Below are 24,261 nucleotides of genomic sequence, written 5' to 3'. Positions count from 1 at the left end.
TATCCATCCATCCATTATCCGAACCGCTTCCCCTAACTAGGGTCGCAGGCGTGCTGGAGCCTATCCCAGCTCTCTTCCAGCAGTAGACGGGGTACAAACTGGACTGGTTGCCAGCCAATTGCAGGGCACGTAGACGAACAACCATCAACCATCCGCGCTCACAATACAATACAATACAATTTTATTTATATAGCGCACTTCACAACAGCTGGAGCTGTAACAAAGTACTTTCCATATGCCGTCAAATGAATTACCAGGTAATTAGAACACAAATTTAAAACACAAACAGATTTACAACAGATACCAAAATAATAGCCAAACAGCGACAGTCTCATGTTGAGTCGAAAAAACTAAGAATAGAAATGTCTTCAGAGCTCATTCCAAAAGGAAGGACCGGCAACAGAAAAGGCACGATCCCCCCTGAGGCTCCGGCTAGTCCTTAGCACCTCCGGCAGCATTTGATTCATATACCTGAGGCAACGAGCAGGTGTGTAGGGGTGGAGGAGCTCAGAGAGGTACACTGGGACGCATTTAAAGATTAGAAGATGAACATAAGTATCTTAAAGCAAACTCTAAAGTGGACTGGGAGCCAGTGAAGAGAGGCCAAGATTGGGGTTATGTGATCCGTCTTTCGAGCGCCAGTTAAGAGGCGAGCAGCAGCATTTTGGACCAGGTGGAGGCGCTGACTCCAAATTGAAATGCATTACAGTAATCTGGATGAAAGAAATTGGATCAAACAACAGCACAGATTTGCTGATCTACCTTGAAATCTTTGTCTAGTTCAAAACCTACCGTATTTTTACGGCCATAAGACGCGCTGCATCAAAGGGTGCAACACCAGTTGAGGGTGCTATTTCCGTATTTAATGCATATACTAGGCGCGCCGCACTACAAGGCGCTAGCTCAGCTGCTCGCGCTAGCTCAGCTGCTCGCGCGAGCTGATGCCAGCTCACCAGGACTCAATCCCCTAAGGGATTGTTGCCAGAGGTATCACCCTGTTTCAATGACAGATGTCATGAAACTATTAGGAATCACTGCCAATAACAATGACTCTAACCAATAAAAGGTGTCTTGGCAATAGTCTACTAGACAACGTCAGGGGAGGGAGTTCACTGGTCACCACACTCCTTAGAGTCACGGTTTCAAATCAAACCTAAAAAAAAGCTCAGCATACAAGCAAACAATGAAACAAAGAAATAAGATTAACACAAAACATGTATCTCTCATGCCATCTATATACCCAAAAGAAATAAAAATAACACAAAAAGATTATAGCAATGGCTTCTTAGGAGATACTCAGCCTTAGCCAATTACAGCAATGGCTTCTTGGGAGCCACTCAGACTCAGCCAATCACATGGCTGTTTAGAGAGATGTGCATGGCTGTTAAGAGAGATGTGCTGTTGTGCTTTGGGCTTTTTGCACTCTGTTGTCTAAACCTGGGACGTTTCTTGCTTGCAATAACATAAATGATAAGACAGACTACAACATTGTGGACAGCTGCCCTTTTGTCCAGCTTTCTCCTACACCATCACCCAAACACCATAGTCACATAATGTATAAGTCACGGTCAATTAGAAGCATAGATGACTCAGACTTTGTCCAGCAGGGTGTGCTAACATGCACTCCGAACAGCCCAATGAGTAAAAGGGTTGATGGTCGCGAGTGATGCTTAGTCCATATAATAGGCGCGTCGCCTTACAAGGCGCTTTGTTTGTTTTGGGGAAGATTAGGGACTTTAAAGAGCGCCCTATGGCCCGGAAAATACGGTAAGTTTGAGACTGTTGGCTTTGCATGTTTTTGGAATGTGGGATGAAACCGGAGGAAAAACCCGTGCAGGCACGGGGAGAACATGCAAACTCCACACAGAAAGGCCTCAAACCCTTCAACTCTGCACTGTTGTTTTACCACATAAATGCTGCATAATAACCATTTTATACCTATATACACGCGTTAGTAGATGTCTGTGTCTATGTGTTACGAGAATGGGAATAATTGGAGGGAATTTGCACAGGGCCTAAGTAATTAAATAGGTTGGTTGAAGGCACCAGGAATGTCTGACTCATGCAAAAAGGTACAGCCGATAACGAAAAAAGGGAGTATCAAAAAGGGAGTAAGGATTTGCAAAGGCCAAGGTTGTGCGAAGGGCCATGCAAACCATCAAAGCGCACTCGAACGGGAGGGGATGGGGTGCGATATTGGCTATAAGAATGTGACGGAGGCAAAACGTAAGTGGAGTCGGCTGAGGGTTCTACGCGCGGACGCCCAGCATCGTATTTTTTGCTCGCATTACTGAGGACGCCGGGGCTCTCCGTCCTTCCAGCACACGGTAATGAGATTTATGTATTGCATGTAATCTATGAGCTGAAATACAATCGTTGCTTGCTTGCTTGCTTGCTTGTACACTTTATACTGTGGGTTAAATAAAATGTGCCGCTTGTTTAACGCAGTGAAGTGTTTGCTGTCCATGTAAGTCGCCGACGATCCGCGATCCTGAAGTTAATAATAAGTCATAGCAATTGATCATGAGTTGTGACTATTATATTATTTGATACTGTAATTGATTATAAGCAGTGTCTACTCAAGGGCTCACGCTTGTCTGATTGGATATAACAGACAGTTTAACCCATTGTAGTTCACGCTTGTCTGATTGGATATAACAGACAGCTTAACCCATTGTAGCCTGGCGATTGGGCATCAGTCTCGCTACTAGTCACTCTTATTGATGCTGTAATTGATCATAAGCAGTATCAGAATTGTTTCAAAACACACCCACAAAACATTAAGAAAATTCAAATATAGAAATATATAACTTTACCAAATTCTCAAACCACGCCAGAGAGCTTACAACGGGTAAAAACAACAACTAATAAAATAAAGGTTAAATACTATGGGGAGATACAGTTTAAAAAAAATATTTGGTTGTGTTTCTGCTTTGTGTTGCTCCAACGTGTGACAAAATAGGATGTTCTTGACGCCGATTGGTTGTTGCTGACGGAATACTGAAAAAGAGAAGGAACATCTGACGATTGTATATAAAAAAACAATTACAGATTACAATTACAAATCGCACTATAAGAACTTTGTATTACCAGGAATTAATACTACCAGGAACTAAATGTTTCCAGGCTTCTTGGTGAAAAAGGGGCTTATGATGAATGAAGTTGCTGTTAGAACACAGTTGACACCGGACAATTTTTTTTGCCAATGAAGCTTCACTTTTTGCTTCTGCCCTAATTCCTCACCATTAATATGAATCTATTAAAAATTAGAAGCGATCGGGGTGAGCTTCAGTCGTTCGTCTGCTTGCTTCCACGGTCATGCGTAAACAGTGACGCACTACGTCACTGAAGCCACCGACAGAAGAACGCGGCACCTACAGTGTGTTGTGAAACATAGATCACAATTATCTATCAAGTATTTCTGCTAGTTTTCAACCTGTTTGAGCAATTTGACCTAGGGCTGGGCGATAATATCAATATCACGATAAATTGAGCAATTTTACCTCGATAAATGCATGATAAATTCCCCCCGTGGACCAAAATCAAACTAAATGCAAGAAATGCATATTAACCGTTTTTTTTATTGCGCCAAGATGCTGTAATGCCATGTGCACAGGCCTAGATTTGTACAAAGGTCTCTTATAAACAATATAAATAATGCCATGTGCAAAGGAGCTAGTGTGGTCTGTAAACAAAATGCTAAATAAAATGAAAAAAATGTCAATGCAAGCCAAATAAACAAGTGTGCATCATCAGGAAAATGTGGTGTCTCAAGTACTCTGGTGCGCAGTCGCAACTTGCCGTCTATGTAATGCACAGTCAGGCTGAAACAGGGATCCAGGTTGCGACTCGACCACAAGTCAGATGTGGATGCAAAATGCTTGACATGTCTAAGCTCCCGTCCGATGTTGTCCATATTGGGTTTGCGAAAAATCTTTTCGTACCTCTTGTCGGCTACTTTCATGACGCGTTTAAATCCCGTGCGCACCACTGTAGCTAGAAGAGCTATACCTTTAGCTATGTGCTAGGCTATAGCGTCCACCTCTTAGACGTTTTCTCGTATGGTGTCACCTCCGTTATGGGCTGTTGTCACTTGCCGAACCTTGCTTCTCACTTTGAGCTTTCAGCTCAAGTTCCAAGTCAACACCATGGTTGTGTTGTAGGTGGTGAAAAAGAAAAGGTTGGACACGCTGTTTTGGGTACTTACGACACACTTCGTAGTTCGTGTTCTTTTGCTCAAACATCGTCTTTATGGAAGCCAAAATATGTCCAAACGACAAATATCTAATTTCTTTTCGGGACAAGCACAACAGGACCAACTTCAACTAACTTTACTTCATCTTCAGCCGTGTCAGCTGCTTCTTGATTTGAATCGCCAGCTACAACCGCGACGTCAGTTTTCTTTCTTGTTCAGATGGGTGGAGTCACGTGACTACACACACTGTAGCCGTCTAGAAGGGGCATGAACATAGCCGCAGACAAAAGACTTTTCTTTTTTTTGAAACACAGAATTTACTGACATGGGCAAAATTATGTCGGTTATTGTAATACATATCGGTAACGGTAAATTTTCGGTTTATCGCCCAGCCCTAATCTGACCCAAGATTTTTTTTATTTGTTTATAAAATCCAGAACATCACATTACGGCCATAACAAGGCAGCTAGCGTTCACTAATTTCTGTAACAAAATATGGACAATCCGTAACAGTTGGCAGCTCTCCGGCAAGCCCCCTCTCTGTCCATCTTTGAAACTCATTTTAAAACACATTTTTATGCTTTGTTTTTTGACTCATCATGAAACGTGGCATTATTTCAGCAAATTATTGAGTTTACTTTTTCTTTTTTTATGATTATTAACTGTTTATTTTTATATGTCAAGATTTTTACATTGCACTTTGTAAGCTGCGGCAGTTTTTTTTTTAAAGTGCTCTAAAAATAAAGTTGAGTTGAGTTTACATGTTTGGAAGTACAATCACTAAGCAAATTCAAGCAATTAACAGGCACTTCTGGAGGGATTGTGAGCCAGTTGTGCTGCTACTTTTGTTTATGAAACAATTACTGTTAGAGTAAACATATAATAAGTTCCCCAATATTTATACTCTTTTAGTATTGCAAAACAATTGTTCCATAGTGTGACCTATAATTGAAACATGTGGATGAGAAATCTCTCAGAAGAAGCGGAATGCGGGAAGACTATGGATCAAACCTGCAACATCAACAAAACTGAACCTTTTGTGCTCGAGCACTAAAATTTACACCTGCCTCTCCTATCAGTTTGCCAATATTGTCTGTTTTTTTCTTTATTGTCTGAAATGTTTTTCATGTTACTGCTTCTTCCCCCCTTAATTCCTTAGCGCGGAAAACATTATGTACCTCGGGATTTCCCCAATAAAATAGAGGGCTCGGGGTACTGTGTCTCAGAGCGAATTTGGAGTTGTAACTGAGCACAAAGTTAGTTCTCCTTACGAGAGATAAAGATAAACTCTTGTCTTCCTTTTATTTATTGTCTGTGGTCAGAATATGCTCAGGTGATTAAACCTGACTATTACGTTTATGAGTTAATTTCACTACAATTTAACTAGAGTCGGCTGCCTTAATTTACCACTGAAACATATCCACTCTCTGGACTATCTCTATCCGGCAAAACTTTTCTCACCTCCACGTGTGCGAGAGCACTGTGAGCATATGCATGAGGCATGTTTTCTGTGCATGCAAAGCTTTCATTGTTCACTGGCTCACTGAAAGGGACACTCGATTGACGTTAACATTGGCACTTAAATAATAGGTTTGATTGTAAAAATTATATCAGTACTAAAATCCAACCCCTAAAAGACTAGCAATTTAATGTCTTCTTTGTGATGATATTCATGACAAATTGCCAGGCCCATTTTGGAGCTAGTTATTTTTTCAATCACAGCAATACAATAACATACAAAACAACTTTATTTATATAGCAAATTTCACAACTGATGTAGCTGTAACAAAGCACTTTCCATATGGTGAAATATAAATTAGCAGTAAATTCGAAAAAGAACGCAAGGATGGAAATATTGCTTGGTTTGTTAGTTCTGTTGTCTTAAACTGAGACGGATTGCCCCCAAAATTCAAATGCACATACACTACTCTTGTCCACGTCAACCTGTACAAGTATAAAAGCCTTCTTCACAATATTTTGGATTTATTGGAATCAAATGTGAGCTCCTTTTGTCACCTTCCCAAAATGAAAAATACATTGCCAATCTCTTCTCCACTTACACAGGTTGAAGTGGACAAGAGCAAGAATGCGCACACAAAGCCCTACTGGTTATATTTCGCACATTTAGCTAATTTTTTAAAGTGTCAGGAGGCAGCCGGCAGTCAGGCATGAATGTTTACACCCCCTATGTGTAACAACAGTAGCTCCAGTGAGGAGGCCAATAGCACAGCTTAGCATGGCCGCACTGGACGCATAATTTTCGGATGAGTGGTGTATGCGTACTCCCTGAGAGGACTAATAGTCAAGCAAACGCTTAAGGATATAAATCTAATATATAACAACCTACTAACAACCTTTTGAAAAGCTAATTGGAACGTGTTGTATTTGCGTATCTTGGTGACTTATTGAAGAAAACAGACAATACATGTTTGAAAGTGCATGTAATCTGCTCATTTCCTCATTTAACTTTTAAGTCAGCCGCGAAAAGCAGAATCGTTTCGTTTTCAGAGGCTTGAGTGGGCTGAAGTAGAGATGTCCAAATACATTTTGGGGACAGGTTGGTCCAGTTATTTTGACATTATAAACAACACATTTACATTTATTTTGAATGTACAAATTGTGATTGGTTCCTCCCATGACTCCCAGCAGGACACTGAGGGATGGGAGGGGGGCGAGGCCATAATGTTCATTAGCAAGACTACTTAGTTGCTTTATATTGATTTCTCCAAAATAAAGTGTTAAAATAGAAAATGCAAGCGAATATAATTTTCCTCAAAAAAAGGATACATAAATTGGGCTTGTTATTGAAAATAAACTATCTTGGCTGGATGATTCCTTTAATGGGTAACCAATCCAAGTGTGCTAGAGTAGGCACAGCAGACAGAGGCAGACAGTGTTTGCATCAGGGCCAAAACATGTCATTTTTAAATTGATCGCATATCAGCTGTTAGAAAATGCTGAATATTTGCCCACTAATCAAGTCCATCAGTATGTCAATCACACTTATCAATTAGTTTGATGGATCAGACTGTGTGACCCAGGCAGTGTACACAATGCCAAACACAAATATTCAAAACCACTTGCTCAAAAACACATTGCAACTAGGCAGCACAAAAAAGATTTTGTTTGCTGTGTAATTTCACACTTGGTCAGCCACTACAACTATTTGAATAAGCAGTTAAAATGACTTTACAATATGTCATCTTGGATTCACCCATATATTAGTCCAATGTATTCTTTGTCTCACGAAACATGATAACTTTCTCACCATAATTTCTCCCATTCTGCAGCTGAAAGTTGTGTCAGAAGGCTCTCCAATTAACTGTATGTTAACACAGACTTCTCTCAGGATACAGCCTTGTAGGTCCAATTTAGAATACCTAGAATGGGAATCAAGAAACAATTTAGACTTGAATCAGGTGAAATATATACATTTTCTACGCGGAGTACCCGATTGTGGTGTGGGGAGCGGCAATTTGTTAGACATTAATTACTGAACATAGACAGAGTTAGTTTCATTCATCTAATATCGGCGGTGAACATGTGCAACTGGTTGGGTTTAATTAGTCTTGCGAGCACTAACTGCTGAGCTAAGAGTCCAGGCCGTCAACTCACTAATAATTGGTGGCCTGCGAGCCGGGGTCGCAAAGGTGTAATAAGAGGCGTAAATCACCCCTCAAGTAAAAATGAAAAATAAATGTTAAAATAATATAATATATATATCCATCCATCTTCTGTACCGCTTCTCCTCACTAGGGTCGCGGGGGGGCTGGAGCCTATCCCAGCTATCTTCGGGCAGTAGGCGGAGGACACCCTGAACTGGTTGCCAACCAATTGCAGGGCACACAAAGGTGTGTATATACACATACACACACACACATACACATACACACGCACGCACGCACACGCACACACACACCCCCACAAACCCCCCACACACACACGCACACACACACACACATATACATATGTATATACATATATACATATATATATATATATATATATATACAGTGAAACCCCGCTACTTCGCAGTTCACCTTTCGCGGGTTCAGTGCTTCGCGGGTCTAAAAAATATTCGGGAGCATTGTAGTTTCGCCGAGCGGCACAAGGGGGCGCTGAAGCGGTTAGACGGCCGGCGTGCGCCGAAGAGGAGAGTGGACGAAGAAGAGAGTGGCCGAAGAAGAGCAGGTTCCCCCGGACACGATTGGTGGCGACGGACACGATCGGACACCGTGCGTGAGCTCCGAAGGCCGAAGGAGACCGGCCGGCGTGTGTGGCTGTCAAGCCGAAGATAAACAACTTCCGCCCGGGCACTCGCGCGGCGACATTTGGCTTCGTTCGGGACCGTGCGTGAGCTCCGAAGGAGACCGGCCGGCGTGCGTGGTAGTTAAGCCGAATAGGAGCACCTTCCGCCCGGGCACGGGCGGTGCCAAGCGGGCCCTAAGTTTAACCGAATGGAAGCTCCCGAGGAGGAGGGCATGCTCGCGTCACAGTAAGCCGAAGAGGAGCACCTTCCCCGGGCACGGGCGGTTCCAAGCGGCCCCTAAGTTTAACCGAATGGAAGCTCCCGAGAAGGAGGGCATGCTCGCGTCACAGTAAGCCGAAGAGGAGCACCTTCCGCCCGGGCACCGGCGGAGCGCGAGGCTGTCAGTTATGAATGAATAAATAAATAAATGAAGAATGCCACCTTTCATTTCACAGTCATGATCCGTGCCTGTCATGATCCGTGCCAGTCATGCCGCGTGTGTTTTTGTTTTTTCAGCTGTGTGGGCGTTCCTCCAGCGATCGTCTTGTCAGCTGCTGCGAGACGAGCTGATTACACTGACTATATTGTGATTATAATAAATATCTTTGTATCACCACCTTTTTTCCCGTGTCTGCGTTTGGAGAGTCCTGTTCCATCCTCCAGCTCTGCTGGAGGATCATAACATTCACAGGGCACACCGGACGGCGTACCAGCAGGTAAAAGTCGAAGTAATTAAATAAATACAAAAAGAAGTAATGAATAAATACAAAAATAATGTCTGGGGAATAAAAAAATAGGTTTTAATAATAATTTTTTTTCTTATAACATGAATTTCACTCTCTCTCTCTCTACCAGTATATATATATATATATTTTATTTATTTTTTTTTAAGCATTTTTGAAGGTGTGCCGCTACTTCGCACCTATATATATATTTATATATATATATATATATATATATATATATATATATAGGTGCGAAGTATATATATACACGGTGTTTTTTTTTGTCTTTTTTTTTTTTTTTTTTTGAAGGTGCGACGCTACTTCGCGGATTTTCAGTTTTCGCGGGTGGTCTCGGTCCCCATTAACCGCGATAACCGGGGGTTCACTCTATATATATATGTATATACAGTAATACCCCGGTTATCGCGGTTAATGGGGACCGAGACCACCCGCGAAAACTGAAAATCCGCGAAGTAGCGGCGCCCCTTCAAAAATGCTTAAAAAAACCTATACAGGTATACAGTATACCCCCCTGTATACAGTACACCATATAGAATACGGGTAGAGAGAGAAAGAGTGAAATTCATGTTATAACAAAAACACCCAGATTATTATTAAAACTTATTATTTTTTTATTCCCCAGCCATTATTTTTGTATTTATTCAATTACTTCTTTTTGTATTTATTTAATTACTTCGACTTTTACCTGCTGGTTCGCCGTCCGGTGTGCCCTGTGAAATGAAAGGTGGCATTCTTCATTTATTTATTTATTCATTCATTCATAACTGACAGCCTCGCGCTCCGCTTGTGCCCGGGCGGAAGAGGTGCTCCTCTTCGGCTTAATTGTCACGCACGCCGGACCTGCTCCCCCGAAGCGTGTCTCCGTTCGGTTGAACTCGGTTTCATTTCGCCCCGCTCATGCCCCGGGCGGAAGGTGCTCCTCTTCGGCGTAATTGCCACACACGCCGGCCGGCCTCCTCCGGAGCTCTCGTACGATCCCGAACGGAGCGAAATGTCGCCCCGCTCGTGCCCGGGTGGAAGGTGCTCCTCTTCGGCTTAACTGCCACGCACGCCGGCCAGCCTCCTACGGAGCTCTCGTGCGGTCCCGAACCGCGCGAAACGTCGCCCCCGATCGTGCCCAGAACGTGCTCTTCTTCGTCCACTCTCCTCTTCCCCCACGCTCTTCTTCGGCGCACGCCGGCCGTCTAACCGCTCCAGCGCCCCGTTGTGCCACTCGGCGAAACTACAATGCCCCCGCGGAGCGGAGCGAATGGAGAGCGCCGATCGTGCCCGGGCAAAAAAGTTTTTAATATTTTAATATTTATTAGACCCGCGAAGCACTGAACCCGCGAAAGGTGAACCGCAAAGTAGCGAGGTATTACTGTGTATATATATATATACAGTGAACCCCCGCTACTTCGCGGTTCACCTTTCGCGGGTTCAGTGCTTCGCGGGTCTAAAAAATATTCGGGAGTATTGTAGTTTCGCCGAGCGGCACAAGGGGGCGCTGAAGCGGTTAGACGGCCGTCGTGCGCCGAAGAGGAGAGTGGACGAAGAAGAGAGTGGCCGAAGAAGAGCAGGTTCCCCCGGACACGATTGGTGGCGACGGACACGATCGGACACCGTGCGTGAGCTCCGAAGGAGACCGGCCGGCGTGTGTGGCTGTCAAGCCGAAGATAAACAACTTCCGCGCGGCGACATTTGGCTTCGTTCGGGACCGTGCGTGAGTTCCGAAGGAGACCGGCCGGCGTGTGTGGCTGTCAAGCCGAAGATAAACAACTTCCGCCCGGGCACTCGCGCGGCGACATTTGGCTTCGTTCGGGACCGTGCGTGAGCTCCGAAGGAGACCGGCCGGCGTGTGTGGCTGTCAAGCCGAAGATAAACAACTTCCGCCCGGGCACTCGCGCGGCGACATTTGGCTTCGTTCGGGACCGTGCGTGAGCTCCGAAGGAGACCGGCCGGTGTGCGTGGTAGTTAAGCCGAATAGGAGCACCTTCCGCCCGGGCAACGGCGGAGAGCGAGGCTGTCAGTTATGAATGAATAAATAAATAAATGAAGAATGCCACCTTTCATTTCACTGTCATGATCCGTGCCTGTCATGCCGCGTGTGTTTTTGTTTTTTTCAGCTGTGTGGGCGTTCCTCCAGCGATCATCTCGCGCCATGCCATCAGCTGCTGCGAGACGCGCTGATTACACTGACTATATTGTGATTATAATAAATATTGTAACGTTGTATAATAAATCAGGCCAATTTGTCCATCAGCGAACGCTTTTATTATTAAGCCAAAAACGGCTGCTGTTGGCCGCAACCACGCCGATCAGAGAGAGAGCAACACAACAACAACATAACGTTCACTCCCCTGCTGCCTTCACAGCCTCCACAGAAAAGAGGAAAACACAGAACCCTTGAACTATTTACAAAGTCGCTACACTATCTTTGTATCACCACCTTTTTTCCCGTGTCTGCGTTTGGAGAGTCCTGTTCAATCCTCCAGTTCTGCTGGAGGATCATAACATTCACAGGGCACACCGGACGGCGTACCAGCAGGTAAAAGTCGAAGTAATTAAATAAATACAAAAAGAAGTAATTGAATAAATACAAAAATAATGGCTGGGGAATAAAAAAATAAGTTTTAATAATATTTGTTTTTTTGTTATAACATGAATTTCACTCTCTCTCTCTCTACCAGTATATATATATATATATATATATACATATATATATATATATATATATAGGTGCGAAGTATATATATATATATACACTGTGTTTTTTTTATTTTTTTTTTTTTTTTTTTTTTTTTTTTTTGAAGGTGCGACACTACTTCGCGGATTTTCAGTTTTCGCGGGTGGTCTCGGTCCCCATTAACCGCGATAACCGGGGGTTCACTGTATATATAAAAGACAATAATATTTGTCTTACCTGACAGTCCAACCTGTATTATTCCAATTCTCATGTAGATGAGGAAACCCCTGAATTAATTTGTGGTCCTCATGGAGAAAAACTGGAGACACACTTGTTACTGCAGACAGAAAATGTAGTAATATTATATTTAATAAAATGCACAAAGTGCCATGAAAACGTTTTTCCCCTTTTCCTGGTTTTTGGACTGATGTTTTGCAGACATTACATTTATATTATTTAAATCAAGGAAAGGAATCTCGCAAAGACAACCTAATTTAAAAAGGAGGAAAAGACAGACAGACAGGTGCCATGCTGCCATGCCAACTGTATTAACTTGAAGATTTCTGATTTCACACACACGGACACACAGAGGCACACACATGCACGCCTACACAGTTTTTGCCATCAAAATTGCTTTTTTGGGTGCATTGTTTTTTTTTTAGAATTAAAGTACTGGTTATATATTTGAGCTGTCATAAAAGTGAAAAATACTGGTGTCAAAGTTCAAGTTTTACTTGACATGGCTCTTTTCATAAAACCCTAGATTTCAGTTTTTTTTTCTCCAGAAACAGGATTTTCAATTAAACTAGGCTATGTTCTACTGCAGATTACTAAAGAATGACAAATTGTCTAAATATTTATTTTTCTGATGAATGAAGAGAGTCTAATCTTTCTTTTGTTAGGTTCCATGGCCTTATCGCCAAAGAAAACAATATTCTGTGGGCCTTCGAAGATGGGTCAAACTCCTCTATAATGGCTGGCAATCGGGGGCTTGTTTGCGCTGCAAATGGCTAGCATTTAATGAGTTCATAAGTTAAACTAAAATGAAAATAAATTCAAAAATAAATTAAGAGAAAAGATGGGAAATGAGTTATTATATAGTTTTATAGGTGTTAGTGAGATATATAAGGGATGGTGACAGACTTCCCAGCTCATTATGTCTTAGAATAGTAGTGTCAGAAACCTACAGTTCATATCCTGGTTTTGCTCCTCTGAACTAAGACCAGCATCAGTTATCAGGAGCTCAATTGAAACTGCAACTTGAGAAGATGACTTGTATACAACACTGAGCAGCGTGTTGGATAGAGGCACATGGAGAGATAATATTCTGTAAGTTAAATAAGGACAAGAAAAGACAAGTTAAAGCAGCAATGATATTCCTCTGGAGGATGATGTAAGATGTAAGGCTGAGTAAAATTAAGACAGACTTGGCACAGATAGGAGATATTTGTCTGGGAGGGATGAGACCATCTAGGAGCAGTGAACAGCCTCCATTCCAGGCATCCTCTGGGCAGCCACGGCTCCTAACCCAGCCATGACCCTCCAGTTGTTCATGGTAGTACCATGGCTGGATTTCCTGGGCAGTCAAGTTGAACCAATTCTTCTCTGTTTCACGCTGCATAGCAAGGGCAAAAATGAGGCAGGCGTTGAATTGATCAACCTACCATTGGCGATTTCTCTAAAACTGTGAGAATCATGCAGAAGCACCACCAGTGAGCAAGCAAGATTGTAACACACTTGTGTCTAAGTTTATGGTAATATTAAAAATAATGTTCCTTTCTCCATAATGGTAAAATGACAATGTATGTTATTCACTAAAACTCCATATTTTTGGGTTATTGTACCCCCTGCTGTTATATTTGAAGGTTGCATTGAGTGGCAGGAAGTGGCTACTGTTGATGAGGAGTTGTGTCAGTTGGTTTAAGGAAAGTGACGGACGCGTGAGGTGCATATGGCAAGAGCGCCGATTTCTTCTAATTACTCCTGAATTCCAGTATAGAAGGCGAAACAGTATGTGGACATGACTAGTGTTTTGTGCTGTTGAGATGTGGGTATTTTGTACCTTGTGTAATTGTATACACTTGTCACAATTTTTCACCCCCAAAATAATTATTCATCAGCGATGGATGTGTGGAGAATTAAAGCAACTAGTCATGTCCTTCTAAATTAGGAAGAAAAGCTTTAGGAGCAGTCACAGAGATGACGAGTACTTAAAAGGTGCTGCTGATACACCTCAACTTAAAGAAAAACTAAGAGGTAAGTATTTTGAAAAGACACACTAAAGAAACAATATTTAACTCCAGGGGTCTGAATTTGTTTTATGGCTTGTAAACTGTACTGCAGGGATGATAACATGTTATTTTTATTTTTACTGCATGAGATTTTTGTTTTTTCATGTTAATCTGTGGTTATCAATGGGAACGGCAGGTAGAATTTAGTTATGAATGAATAAGGACATTTATAATGTAGGTGGGGGAGGTGGGGATTTATTTAAAAAAAATAAATAAATAAAAAAAATATCAAGCTTACCCTCCTTGAATGACCAGCCACAACAACCAATGTATGTTCACATATACGTACAAAACAAAAAATGTAAGCTGTTGAAACCCTAAGTTCACAGGGTGGTATGCAAAAAAACAACATTGCAATATCCGAAACATGGATAAACATGGGAAAACGGCCAGACTTTGTGTTGTTTGGATATCTAAGGATTCCCTTAGATTGGCAACATAAAGGTGGTGGAGTGGCATTCTCTGCAGACAAGTACTTCACTTTCAGGGTGGTTGAAAACAGTCAGTTGAAGTGGCTAATATGGTTGAATGTTTAATTTAAGAGATTTACAATGGGTCTACCGGACACCAGGTCGTAACATTGACCTCTTTAAGGAGTGGATGGAGGAAATGTTCTCCAAAATAAACCACAAAATAGTGAAGATTAGTGGGGACTTTAACATATGAATCCAAACTAAAACAAATCAACAGATTAATTTCTCAATACATTATAGAGCATGAATTTGCACCCAAAGAACACCATAGCCAGCTGAACAACCTGCCATGGTGCCAATCTAATAGACAACAGCAAATTTACAAATGATATGTTAAATAAGGCTATTAATCAGTGATATCAACGAACATCTGCCAGTATTCACAGATCATGACACCAACTACAAATCCAAACACCATTGGGAAAAGCCCAAATAGAGAAAAGTGACAACAAAATAATTAATGCATTTAAAGGGGATCTAGCAGCACAGAACTGATCTGCAGTATACAACAATGTCAAGGGAGCATATGACAATAATATTTAAAACGCTATAGAATAAAGATAAAGAAGGCCACAATGGGGAAACTTGCAGTGTTGCAGTGTTAATAAAAACTGCCCTATAAAATGTTTTAATAATAAAAGCAAAATCACCCTGGGATCACAAAGGGACTGAAAAGGGTATGCAAAAAGGCACACATTTTATAGAATATTCATTAGACAGGTGGACTTCCGGGCGGACTCCGACATGTCATGTCATGTCATGTCATTATCCACGCCGCTTATCCTGTACAGGGTCGCGGGAAGGTGCTGGAGCCTATCCCGGCGGACTACGGGCTAAAGGCGCACTACACCCTGAACTGGTCGCCAGCCAGTCACAGAGTAGACATAGACACCGTCACTGAGTGGGAACTGAACCCACGCTGCCCGCACACAACTCGGGCGAGTGTACCACTACACCATCAGTGACCGACTCCGACATGGCAGCAGCATAATAAACGAGCTCTCCGACATTTGAACCAAGAAAGCCCGACGGTCAAGTCGATTTGAGAAATTGATCACTAATATAAGAGTGTGATAGTAAGGACAATGAGAAAAAATAAGGGAAGAAGTCAAGTGTCAAATAAAAACGTGGATTTCACCTTCGAGGAGAACAATGAGTCGGCTAAGCTAACAGGCCAGCTAGCGAAGCCAACTAGCGAGGCGGCCAAACTCATAGGAGAGGGCATTAAGCTAGCCGGAGAACAGACTGTGTCTACAGGTGCGGAAAATGTAGCCGAGAGGAAAACGTGACCGATTCAAGGAATAGAAGAAACGCAGCGACCTTTGGAGAATATGGCAAACATGGACACTATCCTGCAGGAAATACAGGAATTTCGCCGGGAGAACTCTGAGAGTTTGCAAGAAATAAAGGAGGACATTAAGAAGACAAACAACAAAATCAATGATATTGAGAGGCGGGTTGTGGAAGCGAAGGAGCACAGTCAAAGTCTGTAGGAAGCTACGATGGAGCTCGTCGAGATGCAGAGGCAGATGGAGACGAGAATGACGGATTCGGAGGGCCGCGAATGCAGGGAGAATGCCCGGATTCACACAGTGAACGAAGGAGCAGAGAGAAGCGCTGAATCTATGATCGTTTTTGTCGAGAAACTCATCCGAGAGATACTGGACCTGCCTTCTTCGTTTGAGATGAGGATAGAAAGAGCACACCGAGCGCTTGTGTCCCAGCCCCCCAAAGATTCACCGCCAAGGTCCATCGTGATGAAGTTACAAAGTTACCGGAATAACCGGAGTACAGATCTCCGATGACCTTTCTTGGACACACAACACCACAGCAGTGGTAAAGAAGGTCCACCAGCGTCTGCACTTCCTGAGAGTCCTCAGGAAATTCAACCTGGACAGGAAGCTGCTGCTGGCCTTCTACCACTCGTCCATCGAGAGCCTGCTGACGTACTGTGTCTCCACCTGGTACAGCGGCTGCACTTAGGCGGACAGAGTGAGGCTCCAGAGGACGGTCAAAACAGCGCAAAGGATTATTGGCTGCCCTCTCCCCTCACTGTCGGACATCTACACCTCCCGGTGCCTCAGCAGGGCTCTCAATATCGTCAAAGACAATACGCACCCAAACTCACACCTGCTCGACCTGATGCCCTCTGGCAGGCGCTACAGGTGCATCAAATCAAGGACCAATAGACTGAGAAACAGTTTCTTTCCAAGAGCCATCTCCATTCTAAACTCTCTCACACACACACACGACCACCCTTACCTTGCAGAACAGCAACGTGATGTGTTTTTATATATCCTATTCAGTATTATTTCCCATTGCACTAACTATTCTCTTATTTATCTAATTTATATATTTATCTGAATTGTTGTTGTATTGAACTGGAGAGGGGAGCTCTCTAATCTCGTTGCACACTTGAGTACAATGACAAAAAAGAGATTTCTGATTTCTAAAGAGGAACTTATCAAGATAGCGTGGCAGAAAAGGGGATTCATCTACGAGGGGAGAAAGGTGTTTCTTGATCACGATTATGCTCCTGAGGTACTGAAAAGATGCAAAGAATACACAGAGGCGAAGAGGGCACTACGAGGGAATCAGATTAGCTTCCAGACGCCTTTTCCAGCAAAGCTCCGGGTGTACTACGAAGGAGAAACACGCGTCTACAACACGGCGGCGGAGGCGACGAAAGATCTGGCTGCCCGAGGCTTCAAGGTGGAGGTTGTGAAGACACCAGAGACTTGTACGGAGCGGATCAAACGACTGACGTGGACGAAGACCCGTACGGCGGAAGCAAGTGGAACAACGGCGATTCCGATTGGATATAAACAGAAACTGCAAGCTTTTCGAAAAAAATCGGGACGCTACATGACATGAAAAGGTGAACATTTGATTATGTAAAGGGATTGAGGAGAGATAAACCTTTCGGGACGATAGAGGTGAGAGACGTGCGTTCAATTTTCTTCAGGATGCCGCGTTTTGTTCTGGTGTTTTTTTTCATTCGTGTGTGTGTTCTTTCACGTGTATATCATTACAAGCAATGTGCTTTCAGTTTTCTTCAGGTTGCGACTATCTATACGAGTGTTTTTTTTTTTTTTTCTCGTAGGCGTGTTTTTTTCAAACCCCCACAAGCAATGTGCTTTCAGTTCTCTTAATGTTGCAGCGTTTTATACGGGTCTTTTCGTGTGTTTTGCTTTCTTCTCTAATGTATATCCTCACAAGCAAAGGACGTCGGAGTAGCACTTTAGTTGCAGATTTATGGACAGGGCTGTTCTTAACAGCGAGGGCCCTCTGCACCCCGCGTCAGATAAGGTCAACATTCAGACCTCACTTGAGGAAGTTTGTTTTGTGAATGTTTTGTTAAATATTTGTTCAACACTGTACATCGTTCAACATTGTGTTTCAACATTGTGTCTGTAGCGAAAGGGGGTTAAATACGACAGGGAGAAAGAGTCAAATGTCACTTGGTCCGAAGGACAATGGCGTCCAAAAATAGCATTAGAGTAGTCTCATATAATGCTAATGGTGTACTCAACCCAACTAAAAGGAGTAAGATATTGAATAAGATGAAAAAAGATGAAGCTGGGGTGGTATTTTTGCAGGAGACCCATCTGACAGAGAAGGAACATGCTAAACTTACAGCCAAATATTTTCCTCTTCTTACAAATTAGGGCACCGGAGAGGGGTGGCTATTTTGATTTCGGGGAAAATCTCATTTGAAAAAGTATCAGTGATTGGTGATGGAGAGAGGCGATATATATTGGTTAAGGGGAAACTTGAAGGGGAGATGGTGTCTTTTCTTAATATATATGATCCACCGGGCTCAGAGTGGAATTTTTACAGACAGATGTTTGATTTGATGACATCACAGGCAGTGGGCACTCTGATTGCTGGGGGGGATTTGAACCTAAGACTACACCCACAGCTAGACTCCTCGGGAAAGGCAACACATAAAAACATGACTCGCAAAAAAATAAAGGGTCTATTAAATGAACTGGGAATGGTGGATGTATGGAGAGATTTGCATCCCTCCAGTAAGGACTACATTATTATTCATCGCCGCACAGTGTATACTCAAGGATTGATTACTTCTTCATGTATTCTAAGGACATGTATGTATTAAGTTGAAACATGTGATATCGGGGTAATGGATCTTTCAGACCACAGTCCTCTTTATTTAACATTTTGCCTGGCAAGTGAGAAAAAAACAACAATCTGGAGATTGAACCCAAATATATTAAAAGGACAAACAAAGAATGAAATTGAGAAAGAACTCAAGATGTATATAAAAGAAAACGATAATGGGGAGGTTTCCCCGGCGGTGCTATGGGATGCATGTAAGGCTGTTATGAGAGGGAAGATAATAGCTAAATCAGCTTATCTTAAAAGGTTAAGGCAGTTAAAACTAGACACTCTGAGGTCAGATTTAAAGAAGGTCCGCCAGCGTCTGCACTTTCTGAGAGTCCTCAGGAAATTCAACCTGGACAGGAAGCTGCTGCTAGCCTTCTACCACTCGTCCATCGAGAGCCTGCTGACGTACTGTGTCTCCACCTGGTACAGCGGCTGCACTGAGGCGGACAGAGTGAGGCTCCAGAGGACAGTCAAAACAGCGCAAAGGATTATTGGCTGCCCTCTCCCCTCACTATCGGACATCTACACTGCCCGGTGCCTCAGAAGGGCTCTCAACATCGTCAAAGACAATACCCACCCAAACTCACACCTGTTCGACCTGATGCCCTCTGGTAGGCGCTACAGATGCATCAAATCGAGGACCAATAGACTGAGAAACAGTTTCTTTCCGAGAGCCATCTCCATTCTGAACTCTCACACACACACACGACCACCCTCACCTTGCAGAACAGCATTGTGATGTGTTTTTATATACACTATTCAGTACTAAATTCCATTGCACTCTCTTATTTATTTATCTAATTTATATATTTGTCTGTATTATTGTTGTATTGCACTGGAGAGGGGAGCCCTCTAATCTCGTTGCACACTTGAGTACAATGACAATAAAGGGATTTCTAATTCTAATATACAAATCTATATGCTCAACCAAAAACGGGTGGTGAAATCCAGTTGGACCAATTTTTTCAAAACATAAATTTACCCCAAGTGACAAGAGAAGAGAATCTTTGATGGCTGAAATAACAGTTGAGGAGATAAACAGAGCAATTTCTTATCTTAAACCCAATAAATCTTCTGGAACTGATGGGTATACCGAAGTGTGGTATAAATCGCTGAGGGTAACATTGATACCACTTTTACACAAAACATTTAACTGGGTGTTAAAGGAGGGAGAAATTCCCTCCTCATGGAGAGAGGCAATTATATCAGTGATTCCAAAGGAGGCAAAGGATGGAAAGGAATGCTCCAATTACAGGCACATCAGTGTTCTTAACCAAGACTATAGATTGTTCACAGCTATTTTAGCCAGACGTCTAGAAAAGATTTTGCCAGTCATAATCCATCTGGACCAGACAGGTTTTATAAAACGGAGACAGACGCAGGATAATATCAGGCGCACCCTCCACGTGCTTCACCATATGGTAAAAGATAGGATGGAAGCAATAGTGGTAGGGATAGACGCGGAAAAAGCGTTTGATTCAGTCCGGTGGGATTTTCTGTATAAAGTACTGGAAAAGTTTCAGTTCCACAGGAGCTTTATTTAAGACCATACAGGCTATGTACAACACACCTACAGCTAGGATTAGGGTTAACGGGAGTCTGTCAAATTTTATTACACTGGAACGAGGATGTCGACAAGGATGTGCGGCGAGTCCTTTACTCTTTGCCATATTTCTTGAACCTCTGAGTAATTGGATAAAACTAAATGAGAATATAACCGGTATTGCTATGGGGGGAGGAGTACAAAAAATAGCCCTTTTTGAAGACGATGTTTTATTGTACTTATCCAGCCCGGACACATCCTTTCCTGCACTCATGTCAACCCTTATAGATTATGGGCATCTTTCAGGATATAAAATTAATATACAAAAAACCCAAGTCATCACCTTCAATTATAGACCATCCCAGGAGATTATGGGCAAATATGAGATAAAATGGGACTCCGAAGCAATCAAATATCTGGGCGTAAATCTTCCCCAAAATTTAGGACAATTGAAAGCCACTAACTTTGATCCATTGATTAGAAGGATTAAATTAGATCAGGTGGTCTCAAACTCGCGGCCCGCGGGCCATTTGCGGCCCGCGGGATGATAGTTTGCGGCCCCCGCCTTATTATGAAAGTTTAATGTTCGTGCGGCCCGCGAATTTGAGATGACTGGCACTTTACAGTGTTTTGTGCGGAGCTGAACGAACCTACCACATCTTCAGCTTTAAAACGAGGGTAGGATTGTAATTTTTTTTAGTAGGGGTTTGATTGATGAATGTTCGAATTTTGCGGCGCCTGAAAATTACTTCCGGGTTTTATTTAGTGAGCAGGCTTGTTGAAAACTTTATCGAAATATAAACTGAGTTTTTATTATTTACTTTTGTTTGTGGCTCAGCTATGCGAGAGGAAGCGCTGCCATGTCTCTAGCAGCAAGATGTAGGCATGAGAATCCATGTTCACAAGATCAGTTCAATGTTCCACTCATGTTCAGGACAATTCATGTTCAGAAGAAGATTAAAGAACTGTTAATACAGACATTTGACTCATTATTATTATTATTATTATTATTATTTATTACTGATTAATTTTCTTATTAATTCCTTATTTATTTTCTTATTAATTCCTTATTTATTTTTAAATCTTATTTTGTGTTAAAAAATAAAAATAAAGACGTTTGAGAAGATTAGATTTTTTTTCTTGCGGAAAACCTGATGCGGCCCAGCCTCACCCAGAGTCTGCCTCTAGTGGCCCCCAGGTAAATTTAGTTTGAGACCCCTGAATTAGATATTTCCAGATGGAATCTGTTACCATATATGACCATATCACAAAGGGTAGAGGCGATTAAAATCAATATATTGCCAAGGTTTCTGTACCTGTTTCAGAGTCTGCCAGTGGAGGTAACAGGAGGGGAATTTAGGGAATGGGATAAAATGATTTCAAGATTCGTCTGGCAGGGGCAGAGACCGAGGATTAGGAACAGAACGTTGCAGTGACCTAAAAATAAACGAGGGCTGGCACTCCCATGCTTGGAGAGCTACTATCAGGCGGCCCAATTAAAGATATTATTGAATGTGTGCGACTCCTCTTACTCAGCTAGATGGAAAGATATTGAAGAAGGTACAACCGATTGTGTTCCTGTACAAGCTATAGTAGTGGACCTGAAAAAACATATTATTGAAGGGTCAAACCCATGGCTGAATTTATCACTCAAGATTTGGTCTGACATCCCTACCAGGAACAATTTGAAAACCCAAAGTAAAATTCTAAGATGGATTGGGTATGCTTCAGACTTTATTCCCAACAGAACGGACAGGAGTTTTAGAAACTGGAAAAGTGGACCTATAATATTTTGGGAACTCTTAAATAAGGAAGTCATTAAGAGTTTTCAAGAGTTGAAAGAGCAATATGGTTTATCAAATCAGGATCATTTCAGATACTTACAAATGCGGCATTATCTAACTCAAACAAGGGGGAGAACCTGGGAGGGGAGGTGGCCCAATATTATTGTGATGTTCACTTCAGCACAGCAGTCCAGACTGGGGAAAAAGCTCATTTCAAAGCTTTATCAGGGAATTGAAGACCTAAAGGGGAATGATACATTTTATAAAGGAGAAGTGGGAGAGAGACGCTTATGTTGTCATATCGGTTGAAGAATGGGAAGAGATGAATAAATAGCAGTGGAGTACAACTTCTGCTTTGTCTTGGAGGGAATTCGGGTGGAAAAATGTTGTGAGATTTTTTAGGACACCGTCACAGACGAAAGACTGTGATACAAAGTGTTGGCGATTGTGTGGCGCGGAAAAAGCAGACCATTATCATGTGTTTTGGGGGTGTCCCTACATTAGCAGTTATTGGCAAGAGCTGAAGAAACATATGGATAAAATACTGAGGATAGATCCCCCACTTAGATTTAATGCATTTTATTTGGGAAAACCTGGAATTGATTTGACCAGATTTGGGGATAAATATATGCATAAGATAATGTTGGTGGCAAGTAAAAAAGCGATTACCAGAAAGTGGAAGAACAATGAGATACCGAGGTATGAAGATTGGGTTGAAGTGATTCATAATATATAGGTGATGGAAAGGTTGACATTTACACTGAGATTAGAGGGGGATAAATTTAACAGAATTTGGGAATGTTGGAAGGACTACATAGCACCAATCAGATTGGATTTTATTTGAAATAGAAATAGAAATAGAAATCCCTTTATTGTCATTGTACTCAAGTGTGCAACGAGATTAGAGGGCTCCCCTCTCCAGTGCAATACAACAATAATACAGACAAATATATAAATTAGATAAATAAAGAAGTAGTACTGAATAGGGCATATAGAAACACATCACAATGCTGTTTTGCAAGGTTAGGGTGGTCTCGTGTGTGTGTGAGAGTTCAGTATGGAGATGGCTCTCGGAAAGAAACTGTTTCTCAGTCTATTGGTCCTTGATTTGATGCATCTGTAGCGCCTGCCAGAGGGCAACAGGTCGAACAGGTGTGAGTTTGGGTGGGTATTGTCATTGACGATGTTGAGAGCCCTTCTGAGGCACCGGGCGGTGTAGATGTCCGACAGTGAGGGGAGAGGGCAGCCAATAATCCTTTGCGCTGTTTTGACTGTCCTCTGGAGCCTCACTCTGTCCGCCTCAGTGCAGCCGCTGTACCAGGTGGAGACACAGTACGTCAGCAGGCTCTCAATGGACGAGTGGTAGAAGGCCAGCAGCGGCTTCCTGTCCAGGTTGAATTTCCTGAGGACTCTCAGGAAGTGCAGACGTTGGCGGACCTTCTTTACCACTGCTGTGGTGTTGTGACTCCAAGAAAGGTCATCGGAGATCTGTACTCCCAGGAACTTGAACGTGTGGACCCTCTCCACACACACGCCTTCGATGCAGAGGGGGGGCGGCAGCGTCTTGTTCCTCCTGAAGTCGACGACAATCTCCTTTGTTTTAGCAGTGTTAAGGTGCAGTCTGTTGTCCTTGCACCAAGTTGTCAGTCTCTTTACCTCCTCTCTGTAGGCTGTCTCGTCACCTTCCGAGATCAGACCGACCACTGTCGTGTCGTCAGCAAACTTGACGATGGTGTTGTTGCCGTGGGCCGGGCTGCAGTCGTAGGTGTAGAGGGCGTACAGGAGAGGGCTCAGCACGCATCCTTGGGGGGAACCGGTGCTCAGCATGAGGGTGGAGGACGTGTAGGGGCCGAGCAACACAGTCTGGGGTCTGTTGGTCAGAAAGTCCTTAATCCAGATGCGTGTGAGGGCAGGGAGGCCGAGAGTGTCCAGTTTGGCGACGGGATGTCTGGGATGATCGTGTTGAATGCCGAGCTGTAGTCCACAAAGAGCATCCTTGCATAGCTCTGCTGTCGTTCCAGGTGGCCCAGCACAACATGCAGAGCAGTGTCGATGGCGTCCTCAGTGGATCTGTTAGCCCGGTATGCAAACTGGTAGGGGTCCAGAGTGGGAGGAAGGCAGTCCCTGATGTGCTGGAGAACCAGCCTCTCGAAGCACTTCATAATGACTGGTGTGAGAGCAACAGGA

The 24,261-nt window shown here is 42.9% G+C and overlaps 2 protein-coding genes across 6 annotated transcripts in view; one reads left to right on the top strand and one right to left on the bottom strand.

The window, feature by feature from the left end:
• The window catches only part of timm29 (translocase of inner mitochondrial membrane 29), an 18,589-nt gene extending 16,190 nt beyond the window's left edge, over window positions 1–2,399 (top strand). The window contains exon 3 of the mRNA XM_088316198.1: window positions 1–2,399. This exon is cut by the window's left edge and continues 1,259 nt beyond it. The gene's annotated coding sequence lies outside the window, so the exon portion shown is untranslated.
• engase (endo-beta-N-acetylglucosaminidase) overlaps window positions 1–24,261 on the bottom strand; it is a 60,923-nt gene that overhangs the window by 1,854 nt on the left and 34,808 nt on the right. For 4 of the 5 annotated variants that reach the window (XM_088316193.1, XM_088316191.1, XM_088316194.1 and 1 more), the window contains 4 exons: window positions 13,283–13,470; window positions 13,043–13,182; window positions 12,093–12,192; window positions 7,464–7,575 (listed from right to left, as the gene is read on the bottom strand). In XM_088316193.1, coding sequence (XP_088172319.1) covers window positions 7,464–7,575; window positions 12,093–12,192; window positions 13,043–13,182; window positions 13,283–13,470 — 540 coding nt within the window. Of the gene's footprint in view, window positions 3,001–7,463; window positions 7,576–12,092; window positions 12,193–13,042; window positions 13,183–13,282; window positions 13,471–24,261 lie in introns of all 5 variants that reach the window. The other variant, XM_088316196.1, reaches the window with a different exon arrangement.

Source organism: Idiotropiscis lumnitzeri, chromosome 15 (assembly GCF_059441095.1).
Source record: "Idiotropiscis lumnitzeri isolate Australia: NSW breed Sydney's pygmy pipehorse chromosome 15, RoL_Ilum_1.0, whole genome shotgun sequence".
In the NCBI taxonomy this organism is placed as follows: Eukaryota; Metazoa; Chordata; class Actinopteri; order Syngnathiformes; family Syngnathidae; genus Idiotropiscis; species Idiotropiscis lumnitzeri.
This window is presented reverse-complemented; position numbering and strand designations above follow the sequence as displayed.